The sequence below is a fragment of the Myxocyprinus asiaticus genome, chromosome 6 (genome assembly GCF_019703515.2).
Source record: "Myxocyprinus asiaticus isolate MX2 ecotype Aquarium Trade chromosome 6, UBuf_Myxa_2, whole genome shotgun sequence".
NCBI lineage: Eukaryota > Metazoa > Chordata > Actinopteri > Cypriniformes > Catostomidae > Myxocyprinus > Myxocyprinus asiaticus.
In genome coordinates, this window is record NC_059349.1 from 26,670,118 (window position 1) to 26,694,136 (window position 24,019).

Below are 24,019 nucleotides of genomic sequence, written 5' to 3' on the forward strand. Positions count from 1 at the left end.
CATGAGCACCTGAGTTCAAGAATTTTCCACACAATTTTTTTTTCTCCAAAAATCCCCAGAATTAAAATTAATTAATTATTTACTCATGCGGACATTATTTTTCACGTCGTTCCAAACCAATATGACTTTCTCTCTTCTGTGAAACACGAAAGGAGATATTTTAAAGAATGTCCCAACTGCTGATTTCAATACCATAGCAGTTGATAGTGAGTCACTTTAAATCTTAAAAAAACACCCAAAAGTGTCATAAAAGTAGTTCATGTGACTCGTGCTTGATGTCACTGACGTGTCGCCATATTGGATTGATGCACTGTTTAAATGAGTTTACAGTGATTGATGATCTTCTGAAGGCATACGATCACTTTGCATGATGGACAGACCGTTATCCACTTTCAAATCAAATCAAATCATTGTAAACTCATGTAAACATTGCATACTGCTTATCCAATATGGCGGCATATCAAGCATGAGTCGCGTGGACTACTTTAAAGGTATAGTTCACACCAAAATTAAAATTCTCTCATCATTTACTCACCCTCATGCCTTTCCAGATGTGTATGACTTGCTTCTGCTGAACACAAATGAAGATTTGTAGAAACATATCTCAGCATAGGTTCTCACAATGTAAGTGAATGTTGGTCAGAACTTTGAAGCTCCAAAAAGCAGATAAAAGCAACATAAAAGTAATCCACACAACTCTAGTGGTTTAATCCGTGTCTTCAAAAATGATAAGATAAGTGTGGGTGAGGAACAGATCAATATTTAAGTCCTTTTTTACTATAAATTCTCCTCCTTGCCCAGTAGGTGGTGAAAAAATATGTATAAAGAATGTGAATCGCCAAAAACAAAAGAAAAGGACTTAAAAAAGGACTTTAATATTGATCTGTTTCTCACCTACACTTATCATTTTGCTTCTGAAGATATGAATTAAAACACTGGAATCATATGGATTACTTTTATGCTGCCTTTATATGCTTTTTGGACCTTAAAAGTTCTGGCCACCATTCACTTGCATTGTATGGACCTACAGAGCTTAGATATTCCTCTAAAAGTCTTCGTTTTTGTTCAAAAGAAGAAAGAAAGTCATATACATCTGGGATGGCATGAGGGTGAGTAAATGATGAGAGAATTTTCATTTTTGGGTGAACTATCCCTTTAATGACACTTCTTTTTTTAGATTTAAAGTGAGTCAATATCAACTGCTATTGTACACAAATCTGCGATAGTGACATTCTTTAAAATATCTCATTTTGTGTTTTGCAGAAGTAAGTCATATGGGTTTGACAAAACATTCATTTTTGGGCGAACTATTCATTTACACCTTTGCTTCCGCATCTCATCTAGGTTCTAAACAAAACTACAGAATAAAATGTATATTTTTCAAACAATGCATTTTCATTATATCTGGAACTTTTTCACAGCACTGTGCTTTTATCGGCTCTAGACACAGTAGGAAGGGGTTAATGTCTGAGCTTCCTCAAGGAGGCAGGAACTATGCTTTTCTTGGTCCTGCCCTCTTTCTAGAGCGTGATCTTCCAGTAAGACGAGCTCAAGTCATCTTGCAGCATGTGGGTTAAAGTGTATAGCTAAAATACAGCACTCTACTCCATGAGTCCAGCTACCACACAGAATCAAATCAGAATCAGAGTAAGGCAGAAGACTAAGATATCTTCAATCAGTGGACAATCTTAATGGTGTCCACATAATAAGTACGGTAGAGGAGGAGATCCAGGTGTAAATGTTACACGAGCATCTCTTAAAGTTGCTGTCTGAGTCACACATGCTTTCAGAGTCAAGCATGGGTTTTCACAAGGTTCATCACTCAAGCTCACATCTCCATTCACACCCGAAGGTGTCACTCAAGAGGTGAGAGTGGACTGCTTGAAAAGGACAGTGGATATCATGCTTTGCTTTTTCTAGTTTTCATCCAGCTTTTCAGCCTTGATGTAATACCAACAGGAGGCAATGAGGACCCATTTTGATCCACGAGCAATGTTTACCTAAAAAAAAAAAAAGAGTCAAAAGATACTGGAAATTTGAGTGGTTGTTCAAGTATTGCTGAAAGTTCTCTGGATGATCACTGATTGAGCGTGCCGGCAAGATGAGTGTGCCGGCAAACTGTGGATTCTTTTTCTCAGCTGATCGGGCATTTAAGCCACGGAACTGGAATTTGTTTGGATCACCATGTGCCATCAACAGACCCATCGACATTGTGCAAAAACGCAGGCGGTAATTAGATTTGATGATTTCTATACTGTATGCATTTCTAGCACTACTAACAAATATGTATTAAAAGCACTTTCATCTAAGGCTGTTGGAAATCAGAATTAGGTATGATTGTATTGTGCAACTGTAATGCACTGATATCTGGTTGCTTTTTTGGTCGCACCTGTTTCAGAGACGGATAGCAATTATTAGTGATGTGATTTAGCAGTGTAATCTCCCACTATGTCCAGGGAATAACCTGCTGATGTGCCTGTTCAAGACAACTTCTAGTAGTTCTTTACTGTCCAATGGTAGTAAAGCACTATGATAAGTGAGCACCTATTTTGCAAGGGTTTTACAGTACTCTGTACGCAATCAGTGATTTTGCATTTATTGTATCACAATCTGGAAATCGGTTCATCTGCAACTGTTCCACCAAATGCCAAACAATTCTGCTTATTGTTTCAGTGAGAACCACAAGCTTATTATAATAGCTCTTATTGGCTTGAACTTATGATGACTACTTGATAAGGGTAAAACTGCGTCCATGCTACATATATTTTTCCATCCTTTATTTATGAGTTTCTTCATATAAACATATACCATTTTAAAATTACAGATACCATTAACCATACAGATGTTTATATTATAATGCACAGATAAAAATGTCAGAAAGACTTCCATGTACAGAAGAGAGAAGTTATGTAAGGAAATGTAACATTTATTTTATTCAGTCTTCTACAGTATGGAATAGAACCAGTAAGTATCATCAGGATTCTCTCCAATTTCTGGGGTTAAATGTCACAGAAGTTAAAGAGATGACAGTCAGTGATCTTCGGACAAAACTTTGCTCAACTGAATACCAATTATAGTTTAAAAAAAAATTGAAGAAATAAGTGTAGTATTGCTGTGAATGTTTGGCAAGAGCATTTTCATAAGAGCACTTTTGCATAGTTTTGAATATACATTTACACCGATCAGCCATAACATTAAAACCACCTGCCTAATATTGTGTAGGTCCCCCTCGTGCCGCCAAAACTGTGCCAACCTGCATCTCAGAATAGCATTCTGAGATGCTATTCTTCTCACCACAATTGTAAAGTGCAGTTATCTGAGTTACCGTAGACTTTGTCAGTTCTAACTAGTCTGGCCATTCTCTGTTGACCTCTGTCATTAGCAAGGCATTTCCATCCACAGAACTGCCGCTCACTGGATGTTTTTTGTTTTTGGCACCATTCGGAGTAAATTCTAGAGACTGCTGTGTGTGAAAATCCCAGGAGATCAGCAGATGAGAGGATTGTTGGTGCTAGATGGGCTGGTTTAAGTATTTCTGTAACTGCTGATCTCCTGGAATTTTCACACACAACAGTCTCTAGAATTTACTCGGAATGGTACCAAAAACAAAAAACATCCAGTGAGCGGCAGTTCCGTGGATGGAAATGCCTTGCTAATGACAGAGGTCAACAGAGAATGGCCAGACTGGTTCGAACTGACAAAGTCTACGGTAACTCAGATAACCGCTCTGTACAATTGTGGTGAGAAGAATATCATCTCAGAATGCTATTCTAAGATGCAGGTTGGTGCTGTTTTGGAGGCACGAGGGGGACCTACACAATATTAGGCAGGTGATTTTAATGTTGTGGCTGATCAGTATATATATTGGACATTATTTTTTCATTGCCATCTACAAAAAAAATATATAATTTGTATTTCTTAGAGACACCATGTGCCATGTGCTTGTAGAGTATTACTTTTATTTGGGAAGTGTTGGATTTATGAAATACAGAGGAAATGGTTTAGTCTCAGAGGGGGTATTCATTTAAAGAGAACCATGAAGTCTCTGTCCTCCCACAGTATCAGTAAGACTTGCTCAGACCAAGCCAGAGACAGTTCACTCCTTTTGGACACACACACACACACACACTTTTCCCTCTTGCATAGCCATCAATGTCAATGCTGACGGGCGGATTACAGATAAAAACATGGGTGGTTTCTTTCCATTTCATTCTGCCATTTATTTTCTCAGGCCGTATCTGTGTTTATCAGAACTTTGGGGAGTTAGAGACTTGGATGAAAAATAAAATTGAGGTTATTTAAAGGAAACTTGAGTAAGAGGGTGCATATTACTAAAGTTATGTATATCATACCATACAAAGGCTAATGTTGAAATCGATTCAGATGTTGATAATGCAACCTTGGTTAATCTGCAGTCCTTAAACTACAAGATTCTTTACTAATGGAATAGTGCGCTAAATATCATAGAATAATGCTTTACTGAGGAGACTTGGCAAATGCTGCTTTAAATTAACACAGAACTCATGAAAAGCTATTTTGAATACATTTGACATCAGTTTTCTCTGTTTATTCAGTTGTTTTCCTCAATGTTGTCTGTTTACATTGCTGTTTATAAAACTGCAGTCATTAGAACATTGAAGTTAAATTAAAACCAATAAATTTCATCAAAATTCCTCGAAAAAGTGTGAATTTAGCACAAAGGAAATCATGTGCTCAGGAATTTGTCTCTGTCAGGCTCATAATTCCTTCTTATGTAGATGTTGAGGATCTGTAAACCATTGTAAACCATTTGTCAACTGTTCAACATATTTTTTTAAGCCTCGTGTCCAGAAATATTATTAATGGGACTTAAAGGATTACAGTCGCTTGAGGCTGGGAGTGCCACATTTTCTGCTGTTAAACATTGGGAACATCGAGTTCCTTTGGACATTCAAGCAACACAGAATGGTTAAGGCAGCACTATTAAATGCAACAGTCTTGTTGGAGCACCTTAGGACTATTATTTAAGTTCTTGGCCTTGAATGGCTGAATTGAGTTAAATGATAGATTTTTGTTCTGTAATGAATATGTTGAACTGTGCTCATGTTTTCTTAAGCTTTATTAGATATGTGTACTGTAAAACATTCTTTAAGAATGTCCATTAGTCTCCCTCTTGGCCGTTGTCTTGGCGGTTTTAGATTGCAGTCGTCTGAACATCTGCAGCTCGTTCTTCTTTCGTTTTTTTCAACTTGAAAAAAACCCCCACAATAGCTAAAACTTTACCCATTACAAAACAATGGTAGGGTTTTCAATAATGCTTGGGGTTATATTGGACAGCTCTTCATGATTATATGTACAGTAAGAAGTTCATAGCATTACCTACACTAAAAAAAAAAAAAAAGGATTTTTGATGCTTGTTCAATTTACTTAATTAGAATAAAGAAAAGGAACACAATTCTAGAACCTTTTGTCAACTTGATTTCATTGCATTTTATTAATTTAAATTTGTAAAATTGAAGTTTACTTAATCCATTTGAGTTGGGACTACATTAATACTTTTTGTGGTGTTAATTAAAAGTATTGATGAAACTGGGCAGGGGATTTCCATTTCCCAGCAAGCTTTGCACAGAGCTCGATAGGGAAAGTAAATGTTCAAATTAAGTGTTATTTTATGTGTTTTTGTACAAGATGAATATAAAATGGGATACTTGTTTGTGTTTAATGTTTTATTATGTCGAGATTTAGAAGAGTTTCTGTTATGTTGGAGTTTTGGGGATTACCATTATGGTGAAGAGTGGAGCTTGAGCTAACGATGAGGACAGGTAAATATCATACATGAAGTTGATTGCTCACTTCGTTAGGCAAATGCTGTGCTAACCATAGCATATATACTAAACTACACTCTGTAGTGCTTCCAACTAGCATGTAGTTAGCATGCTAACATTCACTTTCACTAGTAAGTACCTAAAGAAAAAAGAGATTTATTTGAGTTACACTGACATGTCTAATTTTGTTGGGTTTACCCAATTCAAGTAGGTTCTTTCTACACAAAGTGTTTTTGTTGAGATTACATAGACATTTTAAGTTAAGAAACTCATTTCAAACACGTAAAACTACTGTCCACAATTGAATCAAGTTCAGCCAAAGAGCTATTTTTTGAGTGAATACAGTAGCTATCTCTGAATCACATGTTAATATTTTTAGTGTTCAATCTTTGTAAGACTGCATCAGATCTCTTTTCTCCAAAGCATTATTGTTTCTTTATTAGCTTTCCCAGATTTCACTGCTGAAATATCTTTAGATTATTTCCATACTTTACTCTGCTGTCTTGTTGTTTTCCTGTAGATACAGTAGGATTTACAGATCCTGTAGGATAACCCTCTGCTGTTTACATAGAACTGCTCTGTCACAGCCCCTGCATGTTTGTAGTGATGTTCTGGCAAGAACATACAGTATATATTTTCCTCTCCATTTTTGATTTAAAAGATATTAATCATTATTTATATAAAAATACCAAAAAAGAAAATAATTTTATGTGAGAGTAACAACTGATCCCCTTTTTAGGCAAGAATATATGTGAGTGTAATTTTAATGGTGTTGTTTTTAATGTATGTTTTTAGAACAGGGCTAGATAAGCCCCCATAACATGCGTTTACACAGATTTTAGTAAGGGTGGTTTTCTCTCTATAGTTCCACGTCTTCGTCTACTGATGAAGATATTAGAAACTTTGTGGAACTAAACCGATGACGGAGCAAAACTATTATCTTGATTCTGAGATAACCTTGGAGGAGCTTGGCGAGGTAATTAAGGCCTTGCCTACAGGCAATGCTCCGGGGCCAGATGGCTTTGCCGCTGAATTTTTTAGATCTTATGCTACAGAACTGGCTCCACTTTTGTTAGAAGTTTATACAGAATATTTTTTTTTGTTTTTTGGATTTTGTTTTTATTTTTTTATTTTTTGGATTTTTTCCCCTTTTTCTCCCAATTTGGAATGCCCAATTCCCAATGTGCTTTTAAGTCCTCATGGTTGCATAATGATTTGCCTCAGTCCGGGTGGCAGAGGACGAATCCCAGTTGCCTCCGCGTCTGAGATCATCAACCTGCGCATCTTATCACGTGGCTTATTGAGCGTGTTGCCACGGAGACATAGCGCGTGTGGAGGCTTCACGCCATCCACCGCGGCATCCATGCTCAACTCACCACGTGCCCCACCAAGAACGAACCACATTATGGCGACCACGAGGAGGTTACCCCATGTAACTCTACCCTCCCTAGCAACTGAGCTTAGGTTGCTTAGGAGAGCAAGAGTCACTCAGCATGCCCTGGGATTCGAACTAGCGAACTAGCTAGTGAACTCCAGGGGTGGTAGCCAGCGTCTTTTACCACTGAGCTACCCAGGCCCCCCGTTTATACGGAATCATTAAAGAATGGAAAGCTTCCACCAACCATGACACAAGCCTGGATCAGTCTGATTCTTAAAAAGGACAAAGATCCAAGCGAATGTAAGAGTTACCGTCCAATTTCTCTGATCCATCTAGATGTTAAAATATTGTCAAAAATCCTGGCTAGCCGATTAAATAAAGTTATGACATCTCTTATACATATAGATCAGGTGGGTTTTGTTCGGGGGTGCAGCTCTTCTGATAACATTAGGCGTTTCATTAATATCATGTGGTCAGTGGCTAATGATCAGACTCCAGTCGCTTCCATCTCACTTGATGCTGAAAAGGCGTTTGATATGGTAGAATGGGATTATCTTTTTAAGATTTTGGAAATATATGGGTTTGGGAATACTTTTATTGGATGGATTAAGTTACTTTACCGTCACCTGGTAGTAGCAGTACAAACAAATGGATTAATTTCAGATTATTTTACTCTGGATAGGGGTACCCGGCAGGGTTGCACTCTTTCCCCGTCATTGTTCTGTTTTGCCCTGGAACCATTAGCAGCCGCGATAAGAAAGAAAGATGATTTTCCAGGGGTGGTGGCGGGAGGTATGGCGCATAAGCTTTTGCTTTACGCAAATTATATTTTATTATTCGTCTCCGACCCTACTTGATCTATGCCTTGCCTCCACAGAATTATTAATTCCTTTTCTAAGTTCTCAGGATACAGAGTCAGTTGGTCTAAATCTGAAGCTTTGGCTCTGACAGCATACTGCCCAGTGATGGCTTTTCAGCCAGGCATCTTCCAGTAGCCCAAACAGGGCATTAAGTATTTGGGCATTTTATTCCCAGCAAATTTGTGTGATTTAGTTAGAGTTAATTTTGACCCTTTAATAAAGAGGTTTTCGAGTGATGTGAGCAGGTGGGCTTCATTACATTTATCTATGATTGGGAAGGTTAATGTTATTAAATGAATTGTATTCCAAAATTCAACTACCTGTTACAGCCTCTCCCTGTAGATAGATTGTCCCCCTCTCTTATTTCAAGCAATTTGATGGCATTGCGTAGCCCTTCATTTGCAATAGTAAGTGTCCCAGATTACATTTCAATAAGTTACATAGGCCGATTGACAAAGGTGGACTAGGCCTACTCAAGATTTTGTTTTATTATTATGCATTCAGTCTCAGACATTTGGCTCACTGGTCGCTTCCACCTGAGAGAGCCCCACCCTGGTTTTGTATTGAACAGGAAGTTCTTGCCCCTATTTCACCATTGCAATGCCTTTCTATCAAACTAATCGGAGAAGTTAAGTCACACTCCGTTATCTCGCATTTGCACTCGGTATGGACAAAAGTGTCCAGAGTGTTTAATTCAGACATTTATTTAAATGTTGCCTCGAGCATATGGCTAAACCCAAAATTATGTATTAATAAGTCCCCTTTCTGCTGGTCAGAGTGGATTGTGAGGGAGGTTAATATGCTCGGTGACCTATATGAGAGTGGAGTGTTGAGATCCTTTGAAAATTTGATTCAACATTTTGGGATTCCCAGATCTCAGTCCTTTAGATAGATTTAACATAGATTCTATTGGACCCCCTCTATATTGTATAGGCTTGGTTTAAAGACACACCCACCTGCTGGCTATGTCAATCAGAGGATGGAGACACGGCCCATGTTTTTTGGTGGTGTGTTGAGATCCAGGAATTTTGTCTGAAGGTTCAGAGTTTTGTGTGTGACGTGTTGGGCACTCGGGTTTCGTTTTACCACAGACTCTGTGTTTTGGGCGATGGGGCGGTCATCAATATAGGGGATAAACACATAAAAAATTGGGTTCTGACCAGTGTTATGACAGGCAGACAGATTTTTTTAAGGGGAAGGAAGTTGGCTAGAGCACCCTCATTTCGAGATTGGTGCACAGAGATGGGGAGGGTGGCAGCTTTCGAGGAGGTGTCATGTAGAAGGCTGGGGATCTGGGACTCATTTGATGGGAAATGGGGCAGTTATTTGGCATTTTTGGGGGACTCTCGGGGAGGGGCTGTGTAGAGAGAGAGTCGTAGTTTTAGATGTGTATGATTATATATATATATATATATATATATATATATATATATATATATATATATATATAATTTATTTATTTATTTATTTATTTGGTGTGTGTGTACTTATGTGTGACCACGGGGATGTTCGTTGGGGGTCAGGGTGGGGTTGGTGATTGGGGAGTGGGGGAGTTAAATGTTGATTCAGTGTATATATGTTTTTTTTTTTTTTTTGTCATCTTTATGAATCAATAAAAAAAACGTTAATCAGAAAAATAAATAAGGGTGGTTTTCAAAAGTACACTGTGTCTGATTTCAGAATGACATAGCCCTTAATTCCTGTAAAATGCACTTGAAATAACAGTTTTCTGATTCTTAACGAAAGTGGAAGCTCTGTGGTTTATAATACTGTAATAACAATTTGTATTACAGTCACTTCCAGTTTGCTGATTATGCACCACTTCAACTTCAGATGTTTGTGGAAATATCAGTGTAATGTGCCTGTCTATGACTTAATTCAGACTAACCTCCACTCATGCTTTAAAATGTCAGTCTAAATCAGAAACAAACCGAGCTTATTTATATCTTGACCATAAATGTTCAGTGGAAAGCTGAGATCACAGCACTACCCTCTCTCTCTCTCTCTCTTTCTCTGTGCACCCTATTGTGCCTGAGAAATCTTTCTAAAATCTGCAGCTCTTACCGGTATGGATGTGCTCCACATTTTATGTGCACAATTAGGAGAAGGCAGCATGCACATAAACGGTGATTAAACAATCAAGGACACATCCTCTGCCTGCATTGTCTATGCAAGAGTATGTGACCTGCTGGTTGAACTGCTAATTAGCAGCCTCATCAGATCGGTAATGTCTCCTGTAGTGCTTATGTGAGACTTCTACCTCAAAATTAAACATCAAGTAGGGTCTTCTTAAAACTCAAACTGTATCCCTCTACAAGAAGGTTGTTCTGTATATGTATTAACATTATTTAATACAAGAGTTAACATGAACTCACAAGGAAGTATACTTCTCAACGTTTATTAATCTTGGTTAATGTGAATTTCCACATATGTTGATGCATTTTAGTATTAGAATTTATATGTTAACATGAGTTAATTAACTTAAAATGAAAAATTGTATACCTTTTTATAAATTAACATTAACCAAGATTTATAAATGCTGCAAAATGTATTGTTCATTGTCATACCTATTGCATTAACGAATGGCTACATACAACCTTATTGTGAAGTGTTAGCCTACCTCTCAAACAAAGGCATGGTTTAAATCATACTTAACTGTGCTTTTAATTTATGTCACTCAGATTTTGAACTTGAGGTGTTGTGCAACAGTAGCAGTTTTATTGCAAGGTAACAGCTGTCTTCCAAATCCTCTGTGGTATGTTCATACACTGCATGTCCAGGCCCTAGGGTGTTCATTGACGTCATGCAAAGCCGTGACTCTATTTAATGTCATTTTTTTTTCTTGTTGATTAGAAACAATGGGTAGAGAACAGGACGAACAGCTTGCTGGCTGTGTCCCAGTGGACTGGTTATTCAACTATGAAACTCATTGACCATGTGAGCCTTGGATTCATCTGAACCCCTGGCTCCACCTCTCCTCTTGCTTTCTTTATATACTGTAAAACCCTGCATGAAAACCATTTTAACAAACATGCTTCAGGGTGGGCTATGCATACTTCTTTACGCAAGATGTTTTGCAGAGTGTTTGACTGTAGATTAGTGATTGTGCATTAGGCTTATGTGAAGATTCTGTGTTTACTACCCATTAGTCTCATGTTGGACCTGTGCTGGCAGGCTGGTGCAGCCCTGAAATGTGCCTGGGTTAGGACTGACGCAGCAACAGTGTCTTGTGAGGCATGCTTGGTGTCAAGTGTTTAGAAACTGACAGTGAACATGCAGCATACCATACAACTGCAGAGGGTTTAGTAACAGCTCTCTTTTACTTTTCCCAGTGAAGGTGCTCTTTGTAGTGTCTAAAAGATTCTGCTGGAAGCTGATGCATGTTGGTTTTCACTTAGAATCAATTTCAATCTATTCGGTATCATATACTGGATGAAGTAGTACTTATTGTTTATAGCTTTTTACTTACATAATATTACAGTGTTGCTCTATAGTTGTACTGTGTATAGTGTAAAATTGCACAAAAGTTGAGTTGGTTATATTCACCCTGTGTCTTAATGGTATAGTTCACCCAAAAATGAAAATTCACTCATCATTTAGTGAACATATACGGCAGTAGTGATGTGAAGTTCATGAACGAATCATTCTTTTGAACCGGTTCTTTTTAGTGAACGAGTTGAACCAGTTCACCAAATCGTACTGAATCTTTTGAAAGTCAACACTGATACACAAGCTACTCTGTCTTAATCCCTCTCTCGGATGTGCCTGACACTCCGAATTGAAATGAGCTGATAACTGGGAGTAATATGATCCTAGAACTGGTGATATCTGCTTTTATCAACTCTTCTTTGCAATGGACCGCTCCAACTAGTTCACAAATCGGACTGAACGCTCTGGTCGCAACAGTTCTCGAGTCAACAGTACAATAAGTCGCTCATAACAGTTCTCAGTACACTGAACTGAGAATCGCCTCTTTCGGAGGTGTCCGACATACTGAGAACCGATGAGCTGCTGACATTGAGCATGCGTGTGTCTGTTTCAGGTGTATTTTGCTGAACAACAGAACATGTAACAATTAAAACATACTGGAAATATGTTTATGACTTGATTGTATTACAACTTTATCATGATGATCCAGTCTACAGCTCTCAAGTCAACAGTACACTGATCCCGGGACAGCAGCTCTCAAGTCAACAGTACACTGAGTCGCTCGCAGCAATTCTCGAGTCAACAGTACACTGATCCTGGAACTGCAGCTCCCGAGTCAAAATAATATACTGAGTCGCTCACAGCAGTTTGCGAGTCAACAGTACACTGATTCCGGGACAGCAGTTCTCGAGTCAACAGTACACTGATTCTGGGATAGCAGCTGTCACGTCAACAGTACATTGAGTTGCTCACAGCAGTTTGTGAGTCATCAGTACACTGATCCGAGGACAGCAGCTCTCGCGTCAACAGTACATTGAGTCGCTCACAGCAGTTTGAGAGTCACCAGTACACTGAACTGAGAATCACCTCTTTCGGACATAATACTGAGAACTGCTGATCAGTGAGCTGCAGATGAGCATGTGTGAACCGAGGACTTGAATAAAGGGGAGAAATTTTTCAGTCGAGAGATGTAAACGAAATTTACTATTGAGTATTGTGCATGCAGATTATATCTGAAGTTGTTATGAGCTGGATCATGGTTTCTGTAAAAAGGGTGAGTTGATTAAGACTAGTGTAATTTCTTTATATGCTTTAGACCTGTGTAGAACATCCGCATTTGTATATCAGTGTCAGTAATGCGTATTAGCATTATGTATAGTGACGTCATTACGCGATGACGTAAATGAACTGGTGAATCGTTTTTTTGAACCGGTTCATTGAAACGAACCATCCGAAAGAACTGGATCACGGAAAAGAATTGGACGTGTCCAAAACTGCGTACTGTCACAGTATGTACTGTATTTGATGAGAAACGCACTTCTCGGCCGGTAAAACAGTATGCTCTTTAGGTATGCGAGAGGCAGTATGAATAGAATTCGAACATACTAACATCTGGGAACGTATGCATGGTTCTGTGACCAGAATATATGACGTGACAGCAACAACTGTGAAAATAATCCACTCAAGTTCGATTGAACAAGCGGCATTTAAGCATAATGAGCAATGTTCTTTGTGTATACAGCTCTTACTGTTGAAAGCAGCCTTCCACCCCGTGGTTCTCCATCATTTGTTTTAAATCCAGCATTTGAATGTGACATCTCCTCAGCTCCCGATGCATTGTGGGATAGGAAAGTGTTCAACCGATCCACACTTCGGATTCCCACCAGAAGTAGTAGGCCATCCGGGCATTTCTCACTAACTGTTTTATGAATACTATGGATTCGGACTTACTACACTGGTATACTGTTTTTGGCATACTATATAGTAGGGAAGTATGGATATGCTGATGCACTAGGTAGCCACCCTGAGCACCAACATGAAGGCACAGACCCCGTTACAAGCCGATACAATGGCTTTTATTTTGAATATTGTCATGGCTTTTATTTTGAAATCCCTTACACATTGGCACGGTTTAGCATGTATTTGCTCCTTGGCTTGAGTGGACCTCATTATTTGACATACAAATCACAATAATGGTGACAACCAAAAACAACATATTAAGTATAATATGAGCTCTGAATAATTGCAAAATGACAAATAACTGCAAGTTACAACAAATACAATAACAGCAGCATAAATAAAATTGGCAAATAGTAAAGCTATGAGCAGTACATAGTCATTTGCATAATTTATTCATACCGCAAAGCATTACTGTGAGCTGAAGTGTGGCTTGCTGAATAATGCTCACGCCTGATAAAAATGCAGAAAATAAGTCATGAAAAATATTACTTTATGGCTATTTGAGTCTTTGAGTCTTACTTTGTTTAAAGGATAGCAGAAACAGTGCCTGTCAAAGCAAAGGGCTTTTCACTTTTTCTCAAGAATAATCTGGGGAAGGAATTAAAACACTGCAGAAATAAAGATGCAACAAATTGTCATAGAGTGAAAATATGAGCAATTAATCTGCAAAATATCTGCAAAGATCTACACTTTAAGAGGTGTTTATTTTTTAACATATATTTATATATGTACATGTTCTGGCCAACTTTGTTTTCATTGATTTTTAAAAAATAAATATTTGCACATACTGTAGTTAAGTGTGTAATTGACATAAAATCTTAAGCATTATCATCAGTGTCCTGCTGTGTGACACTTTCTTCATCTAACTATTTTAAACAACATTTTATGATCTTGTATAGCTATATATACATATATTATTTTATATTTGTTGTTTCCACAACCTCATATTAACTAAGACAATAGTTTATTTGCACTTCTAGAAAAAAGTTGAAAGGTGATTAACATTTTTAAAAACTTTGAAGAAATGCTGACTTGTCACAGCACCTAAAATACACACTTTCCCTTGTACTTTCATGTACATTTTAACCTCAAATCTGTATGTTGGGGAAAAAGTTTTCAGATTTACTTCGGATTATTTTTTGCGCTTTCTATAAAAAATCCACATCACATTTACAGTGGTTTTATATGTTTTAAAGTTATGACAATTTTTGCACTGTAGGGCCTGTTGTCATGACTAGCAGTCAATTGAAATGTCTTTTTTTTTTTTTTTTTTTTAATCAATACAAAAATTTGAAATTGAGCCGGAAAATGAAATCAATGAGCCGGGGTGTTATGGTGAGGTGTGTTGTGGGCTGGGTTTGGTGGACCGCTCTAGGCCAGAAAGTCCAGGGCCACTTTTTAGTCCCAATCCGCCCCTGCCTTAAAGAGTTGTATCTACCTGATATAACCCTTAAAAGTAGTTTTATTTTTGGAAGCTAATGTATTCAGGGTTATTCAGTGATGTTAAATAATATTTTTGTCTTGAATAAAGCATGAAGCACATTTTAAGGTTAACATTTTTTTCAGTGTACAGGGAAGTATTCGGAATAAAACACTGTAGGGAAGACAGGGATTGTTTGGCACGCTTTTAATACTTTGTTGAATATCTCTGGTGGGACAAACGTTAAAGGAATAGTTCACCCAAAAATGAAAATTTGCTGATAATTTACTTACCCTCAGGCCATCCAAGATGTATCTGAGTTTCTTTCTTCATCAAAACAGAATTTAGGACTTGTAGGATTTCATTTCAGCCCTCCTCCTCTAAACAATGCAAGTGAATGTCCTCCATTTTTTTTGACGGTCCAAAATGCATATTTAGAGTGCATCAAAATAATCCACATGACTCCAGTCGACAAATAAAGTTCTTCTGAACTCAAACGATTGATTATTTTTAGAAACAAAACAATACTTATATACTTTTTAACTACAAATGTTCACTTCTGTACATCTCTGTGATGCTCATGAGAGGGATGACGTAAGCTCATTGGTAAGGTCACATGTCACGTGGAGGAGGAGGCAGGAAGCGCGTCATTGTTTACAAGAGAAACTTGCACAGACCACAGACCAAGCGCCGTTCACAAACCAAAACAGTCCAAAACAATTTCAAAACAATATAAAATAAAATATTTTTTTTTTTCCAAATAATAATTATAAAAAAACAATGTAAACAATGACACGCTTCCTGACTATTCCTGATAAATGAAAGGAACTAATGGTATCATTGGCTTGGCTTGAACCGTGTGTATGTGTTATAGGCGTTATAATATAATATAATATTATTTTATGTTTTATATGCTTGTATTTAGTGGTATAAGTTTGTACAGTATGAAGGTTATGAATTATTATCTATTGGTTTTTTTATACCCGTGCCAAAATTAATGTGCCAACCAACCATACTCACACTGATAAATTATATTAGCCAGCTAGCATAGATTATCACAGGCTCACAAATCTTATATTAAAATATAGCTGATACCCAACACTATTGACTAAAACTATTACATTTAAACAGTTTTATTTATATTATTTCTATAACATTTTTAGCAGATGAGTTTTACTTTTGTTTTGATATAGATCAAATTATTCACAATAACAGATTTTAACATTAAAAAGCCCTGACAGAATCAATCAGTGTAGGTCAAAAAAGTAAACATTTAGATGTTACTTTTGTAAAAACAATTACCAGAATTTTACCCCAGTGTTTCCTACGTTTCACAGTCATTTCATATTTTGAAGCCAACGGAACTCTAAACAATGTGAAAAAGCAAGTGAAACTTATAGATTATTTTTCCCACAGAGTCATCTGATTAACATTATGATCATGTGAAGACAAATCTTGACTCTTATAAACTTATTTAAATTGAGATTAAAGTGTTCTTGTTTTGGCTTCTGCAAAGGAACACTTAACAGTTTAAAGCTTCACACAAATAACTTGGCAAAATAAGGATCAATATTTCCCTTCATTTAATCACTCTGCCAAGCTCCACCGAGAGGGGACCTTTCCCACGCTCACCTGGGTGATGTGCTAAGAGATACGGATGTTCCTTCAGGATGTGGGTGTGGTGGGTGTCATTTCTCATTTCGAATTCGAATGTGCTGTGCATAATTTCAGTACTGTTCAATGCACTAAATATCCATAACTCATCTCTCTGTAACCTCAGACCACAAACTTAAAGGCTGAAATGCGAAATATAGCGGCGGTCGAGTAGGCCTATAGCCTATGCGAAATGCACTGAAACAGCTTCTCTTTTTTTCCCTGTATTTATATTTATTTATATATTTATTAATAAAAAATAAAATAAAAAAACAGCTTCAATGAACGATGAAATACCCACATTCCCTTTGATTGAGGTTGACTTAAAACGGCAACATGGAAATGTGTGGGTGGATAGATGTGTTGGGATAAAAATAGCGCAGCAGTATTCTCCATTAATATTCATCAATGGGGGGAAGAATCTGAGGCTACCTTCGGCTCTAAATATAGCGCTTCTGCTCGGATTTTTACACAGAGACGAGCTATTAATAGAAGCACTGCAGACGTCTCTCTCTCTCTCTCTCTCTCTCTCTCTCTCTCCCTCTCTGAGTACAGAGGGACCCATAGGAGATTCAGCATTAAAGATGAAGGACGGAAGCAGAAACGAAGTGGAAGTGACAGCCTCTGCCCCGAGCACAGGTATTTTTAGAGCTGGATGCGGTGTCCTCTCATGCACAGCCGGAGCGTACAACAGAGACTATGTGCGTGTTTGCTTTTCATCCATTAAAAGGAGTGCTGCAACTCTCTCTCTCTCTCTCTCTCTCTCTCTCTCTCTCTCTCTCTCTCTCTGAGAACTGCGTTGATTATGTAATACAGTGTAAGATTAGTCTTTATGCAACATCTGTGCAAGATGTGGACGAGGACATGCAGTGATGCGTACTGTACTTCATTCAGCTCTGGTCTTCATAAGGTCTGCTGGAAGAGCACTCCAGCTCATAGAGGCTAAATTAAGTTTCAACAAAGATATATGGTTTTCAGTGTGAGCAGCGTGGGAAACGGTGAAAAAGATGACTTGTAAATGTCACAGAGCTTTCAAAGTACCTTTTAGAAATACTTAAAGGGACAGTTCACCCAAAAGTGAAAATTCTCATCATTTACTCACCCTCATACCATCCCAGATGTGTATGACTTTCTTTCTTCTGCAGAATACTGCAGAAAGTGAATGATCACAAAAGTCATAAAAGACTCCAGTGGTTTAAACCATGTCTTCTGAAGCGATATGATAGGTGTGGTTGGGAAACAGATTTAAAAAAAAATTTTTTTTTACTATAAATCTCCACTTTCACTTTGACATTCTTCTTTTTGTTTTTTGGTAATTCATATTCTTCATGCAAACTGCCACCTACTGGTAGGGGCTGGTCGGTTGAGATTTATAGAAAAAAGGACTTAAGTATTGATCTGTTTCTCACCCGCACCTATCATATTGATTTAGAAGACATGGATTAAACCACTGTAGTCATATGGATAACTTTTATGCTTTTGGAGTCCTGGCAACCATTCAGTTTTATTATATGGACCTACAGAGCTGAAATATTCTTCTAAAAATCCTTGTTTGTGTTCTGCAGAAGAAATAAATGCATACACATCTGGGATGACATGAGGGTGAGTAAATGATCAGAGAATTTTCATTTTTGGGTGAACTATCCCGTTAAGAATCAAATTCTTCTTAACTACTATTTTCTTCTTATTTTCTTAAGAAAAAAGTTACAAATATTTTGTATACTGAAAACACTTCTTACTGGCTGAGATACCTCATAGCTAGTTTCTAAGAACTTTATTACATTAAAAAAAAAGAAAAGAAAAGAAAAGAAGTATTTCGTGAATCCAGCCGCTGGTTGAGCAGATATATAGCATTGGGAAAGAAGCTGTGGATGTGTGTGTTTGCAGTGTGTGATGTAGTGTCAGTACTGCTGGAAATGTATTGGTGAGACATTGAAAGGTATCCTGAGTTGGAAGTCATGGAGATCACAGAGGCTGTGATATACAGTATTTTATATCTAGCTCTGTCATATTAACTTGCAAGGCTAGTGCTTATGTCTGAATTGATGCAGGAAAAGAGTGTCTTGCTTTACATTTGTGTGTACCCATTTTTATCAAGGACTCAGTGACCTTCTGTACCAGTTTAGGTCATTGGCACAGGGTGTGTGCTAAGCGTACGTGACCACAGTGGATCCATTGGGTACACAGGTACAGGTACTTACCTGACTGGTGTGTAACAGGAAAAGTAACCAATAATGTACAAAGCAAATCATTCTAATAAAGTTCTATAGAACTGTAACAACATAACAGCACAATAATGTAAATTTGTAGGCCAACCCAGAAGGCTAATTTGCCATGGGTTCCCTCAGGAATTTCCAATGAGTTTTTAGAAAAGCAGTTTTCCATTTATGAGTAAAACAAGGACTAACAAATATTACTTAAATGCTTTCACGTTTTGTTCTATGAACATAAATTACACACAGTCTTACCTCATGTGAATTTTAAAGCTGTTCTGTGCTTTTAAATTAAGTTGCTAGTTATGGACTACAATGGTTGTCTGATTTGTCAAGCATGTAAACTCTTTTTTTTTCTCCCCTTTTTCTCCCCAATTTCCAATGTGCTCTAAGTCCTCGTGGTGGCATAGTGACTCGTCTCAATTGCCTCCGCATCTGAGACCGTCAAGCTGCGCATTTTATCACGTGGCTTGTTGAGTGCGTTACCGCAGAGACATAGTGCGTGTGGAGGCTTCCACGCACAACTCACCATGCGCCCCACCAAGAGTGAACATTATTGTGTTATAGCATCATAGTGACCACGAGGAGGTTACCCCATGTGACTCTTCCCTCCCTAGCAACCGGACCAATTTGGTTGCTTAGGAGACCTGTCACTCAGCAAGCCCTGGATTCGAACTCGCAACTCCAGGGGTGGTAGTCAGCGTCTTTACTCGCTGAGCTACCCAGGCCCCCTCTAAACTCACATTCTTGTTGTATTTAGTCACAGCCAGATGTAGGCATGGGCAGGAGTGGGCTGAACCCACCCAAGCGTAAGTCTTGCCTACCCAATCAAACATTAGAGAATTGATTAAAAGCAGTTTGGGGGCGGGCTGTGTGTTGTAAACTTTAAGGTTTTGGCTGCAACCGCCCAACCAATCACCAAATAATAACAGAAATTTTTAGTATTTTTCAATGCTTGTCATTGGCCAAAAGCAATGACATGTTCTTCACTCAAGAGGCGGCTTCACTCTTTTGCAGACCAGAGAGTCAGAGACAGTTACGTGAGCAAGAACGGTAAAAAGAGATATTTCTGTGCAAGGCATAGGTTTTTGGTGCCCATAAAGAAGCCTGGTGCTTCTAGCATTAGCTGCGTTTACATGGACCCTCGTTGTGATTGGACTAGAAGCTCAGTCCGAATAAAAAAGTCTCATGTAACCACGTCAGTCGGAATAAATTGGCCTCATCCGATTTAAATTTCATTCGGATTGTAAGGGGTGGTGTAAACCTTTTCTAATCCATTTGAAGATAATTTTTACCATGTAAACACTTGATCGAATTGCTTTGTGAAAATGGGACAATCTGAGCATGTGGCATCATGACGTTTCAAGCACAATGACACACTTTCATCACAGTGGGCGTATTTGTGACCATCAGCTTAAAGAAGCAACAGCGGTGAATGGAGAAACACCTGTGAAATGACGTCAATAAAAGCATCCAAAAGTTGCCTTTGATCCATGCCAAGTGCCAGGAAAAGTGTGTATATGTCTGAAGTCAGCAGAAATGTTGCCAGATTTGACTTTCACGGACATTTAAGTATATTTTATTGACGATTCATTTCTGCGAGCATTGACGCTTACTACCACCCCTGGAGTCGTGAGTTCGAATCCAGGGTGTGCTGAGTGATTCCAGCTAGGTCTCCTAAGCAACCAAATTAGCCCGGTTGCTAGGGAGGGTAGAGTCACATGGGGTAACCTCCTCGTAATCGTGATTAGTGGTTCTCGCTCTCAATGGGGCGCGTGGTAAGTTGTGCATGGATCGCAGAGAGTAGCATGAGCCTCCACATGCGGAGTCTCCATGGTGTCATGCACGACGAGTCACGTGATAAGATGCGTGGATTGGCGGTCTCAGAAGCAGAGGCAATTTAGACTTGTCCTCTGCCACCCGGATTGAGGTGAGTAACCGCTCCACCATGAGGACCTACTAAGTAGTGGGAATTGGGCATTCCAAACTGGGAGAAAAGGGGATAAAAAAAAATAAAATAAAAAAAATTAGTAGATGGTATATTTGAACATTTTGAATTGACTATTTTTTGTTATTTATGATGTATTGATTATTAAAACTACAAGCCGTCACGCATAACATCATATCCTCATTTGTAGAGAAGTCCAAAATAATTTTGTGTGCTCAAAGTGTGAACATCCCTTCAAATGGCGAGGGAATGCTGTATAATCACGCAGTGTACACACGTCACAATAGAAGTTCCGATTTGATGCTTGATACATATAAATGCTCACATCAATCCAATCACTTAATGTAGCGTTCATGTAAACAGTATGTTCGGAATCATCAGTCGGAATGATTTTATTCCCATTAAAACAAAAATTGTCCATGTAAATGCAGCTATTGATGTGGCTGCTGTTAATGGACCACAGGCTCCCTCTTCCCCAGCTCCCTCTTTTCACATATCTCCCTCCACCTCAGCTCCCCAAAATGACGCTGCGGGTGCTAGAGGAACTCCCCCTTCCCGGATGCCTACCTGCGTGCGCTCTGAACTTTAGACTGCTCGCTTGGTTTTCTCACATATTCTGACAAGTCCCACCTCTTATGTCAGGATGGGTTATTAGGAGCTGCTTACAAGCGCTCTGCAATTGGACATTTGAGGTAGCTAGTGCAGCCTTGAACATCTCAGTGTAAATTTAGCTGAAGAGCCAACAGGCACAATGCTCCAAGGACACACTTTATATATACTGTGGTTATCATTACAAGATATGTTTACCCTGTGGATTATAGACATACTAGAAACACTGTAAGGCTTAACTCACTTTAATGAATGTTTTTCGAAATATAGTAGCCTGATATCATGCAAAGCTAAGGAATTCTTTCCATTTTTATTTTTGTTTAGTTTTTTTACTTTTTGAGTTTCAAACAATTGAGGTTCAATATACTGTACATTTACAGTATATTGGTTAAAGCTATGAGTACATGCAAAATGCATATGAGAGAGAGCGAGTGAGATCTTGCACATTCAAAAAACAGAGTTAAATAAATTTCCCCTTTAGTGAGCTGCCACCACCCCCCTTTACATGGTGCCCCTATGCATTGCATACCTTGCATATATAGTTTTTGCGCCTCTGCTGTGTAAATTCACATTAAAATAAACTTTATTCAAGGGCAAAATTGATTTTAATTTGTTCAAAATGAATTCATCTTTGCAAGAAGATACATTGCTTTACAAAACTGAGTTCACACACATGCAAAATACCTTTTTGTGTGCACGAAATATAATCTTCTGCGCTCAGAACATTTCTGTGCACTCAAAATCTAACTTTGCATACTCAAAATATTTTGCTCTCAGAATTGTGGCACAATTATAACTCCATAGAGGTATGACAGTGTGCAAATTATGTTGTAGAACAAAACAGGAAAGTATCTTCAAGTAATCTTAACCTTTTTGTTTGCTCAAAATGAATCTTTGCAAGAAGATATATTGCTTTACAAAACTAAGTTCACGTGCATGCAAAAAACCTTTTTGAGCGCTCCAAAATGTTATTTTACACGTGCACATTTTTGTGCTCTCGAAATATCATTTTGCGCACAGAATTGTGGCACAAATATAACTCCATAGAGGTATGACAGTGTGTAATTTATGTTGGTGAACAAAACAAGAAAGTATCTTCAAGTAATCTTAACCAAAGATGTTATTTTACTCATAAATCAAAAACTGGCATTATAAAAACTAATTTGAAACTCCTAAGGAACCCATAGCTCAAAAATGCAAATTTTGTTATTGTGTTTAAGCCTACAACCTGAACATCTTTGTTGTGTTAACCCTTTCATTCTTTCTGTGTTTCCACAGTTTTGATGTCGAGAATGGGCTGTCTGTGGGCCGCAGTCCTCTGGAATCGCAGGCCAGTCCAGGCTCTGGCCTTGTGCGGCATGCCAATTTCCCTCACAGTCAGCGGCGGGAGTCCTTCTTGTATCGCTCCGATTCTGACTTTGACCTCTCACCCAAGGCCATGTCCCGAAACTCATCCATGGCCAGCGAGCTGTGAGTGTTGCGCCTTCCATTCTTAACCCCCTAATATATCTCAACAAATGTCAGGATACCTAACCCCAAACCGTGATGCATTAAGGTCTCAATAAATTCATCACTCTACAGCAGGGGTCTTCAACCATTTACAGGTCTAAATTGAGGGTTGCATTTTAAGCCTGGCCTATAATAACATGTATATATTACCTTATATTTACTTCATTATGATGCTTATAATAATCATTGTTGATGTATAGAGTCATATACTTGAATTTTCCTTAATACTTTTAAATGTGGGGTGAAAGAGCTTTAGCTTCTTAACTTTAGCTTTGATTGGAGTTAACTTAATATTATATTTTTGTTAAACAAAGTTTTTTTTCACCAACAAATTTTTGATATAAAAAAACAGAAGACCCCTGCTCTATATATTAGATGCATTTGGCTATGGCTGCTCAGAGCAGAAAAATGTACATAACTCTTTAAATAGCCTTGTTTATCACTTTACAACATGTTTGTTATTTGTCACTCTCAACCAAAAAAAAATGTCTCTGGTTTCTTGTGCCTGCGCATGCTGTTTCATACACTAAAAGCTGCACTTGTTAGATTCTGTACTTTAGCTACAGTGTTTTGTGGCTTGAATAGTTTTCTTAACTGGGACTGTAAATGCTTGCCTCATAACAGATGTGGCTCTCTCTAGCTGGTTGATTATGTTTGGAAAACAGTTCCCCCAAGACACACCATTTTAATAGCAAATTACATTAAATCATATTGCTCTGTCATTTTGGAAAATCCAAGACTCCTTATTATTACACCATCCAGCTGTTCTTTCCATCTGAGCTCGCTTGTATGTCAGATGCATGTCGGGTTACACATAGTCAGAAAAAGGGGGTCACATTCTTGTTTTTTCTGCTGTTCATTTTTCCAGTCTGTGTCAAAGCTAGTTTCCCACCTCTGAACACCTAAGTTTGTGATTAATTGATTGAAGGTCACCAACTCTTACTTGTGTTTTTAAAGGGAAGATAATTTGAAGCACTGGGAAGTCAACTGGCTCACTCGGTGAGAAGAAATATCGAAAAAATATTGACTTACTCTTGAAAGGGCTCTCCCGCACTAATCCAGCCTGGGTTCTCTCCCCTAGTGTCTAAGTCCTGACCAGTCTAACCTCAAAAGTTACCCTGTTTTCTCTCCATAGCCATGAGTGATTTGCATGTGATGGTGTGTTAGGGTTGCTCAGGCCCACCAAAGAGGCTTTGGAATATATGAATAAAGGCACATTTCCCAGTGTGTTCCCTAG

General features: G+C 38.2%; 1 protein-coding gene across 6 annotated transcripts in view; it reads left to right on the top strand.

Annotated features, from left to right (window-relative positions):
• Positions 1–24,019, top strand: part of LOC127442585 (cAMP-specific 3',5'-cyclic phosphodiesterase 4D-like) — a 69,869-nt gene that overhangs the window by 17,383 nt on the left and 28,467 nt on the right. For 3 of the 6 annotated variants that reach the window (XM_051700727.1, XM_051700729.1, XM_051700728.1), the window contains 2 exons: positions 17,059–17,142; positions 22,552–22,743. In XM_051700727.1, coding sequence (XP_051556687.1) covers positions 17,059–17,142; positions 22,552–22,743 — 276 coding nt within the window. Of the gene's footprint in view, positions 1–1,618; positions 2,230–17,058; positions 17,143–22,551; positions 22,744–23,763; positions 23,782–24,019 lie in introns of those variants that run through there. The other 3 variants (XM_051700731.1, XM_051700730.1, XM_051700732.1) reach the window with 3 other exon arrangements.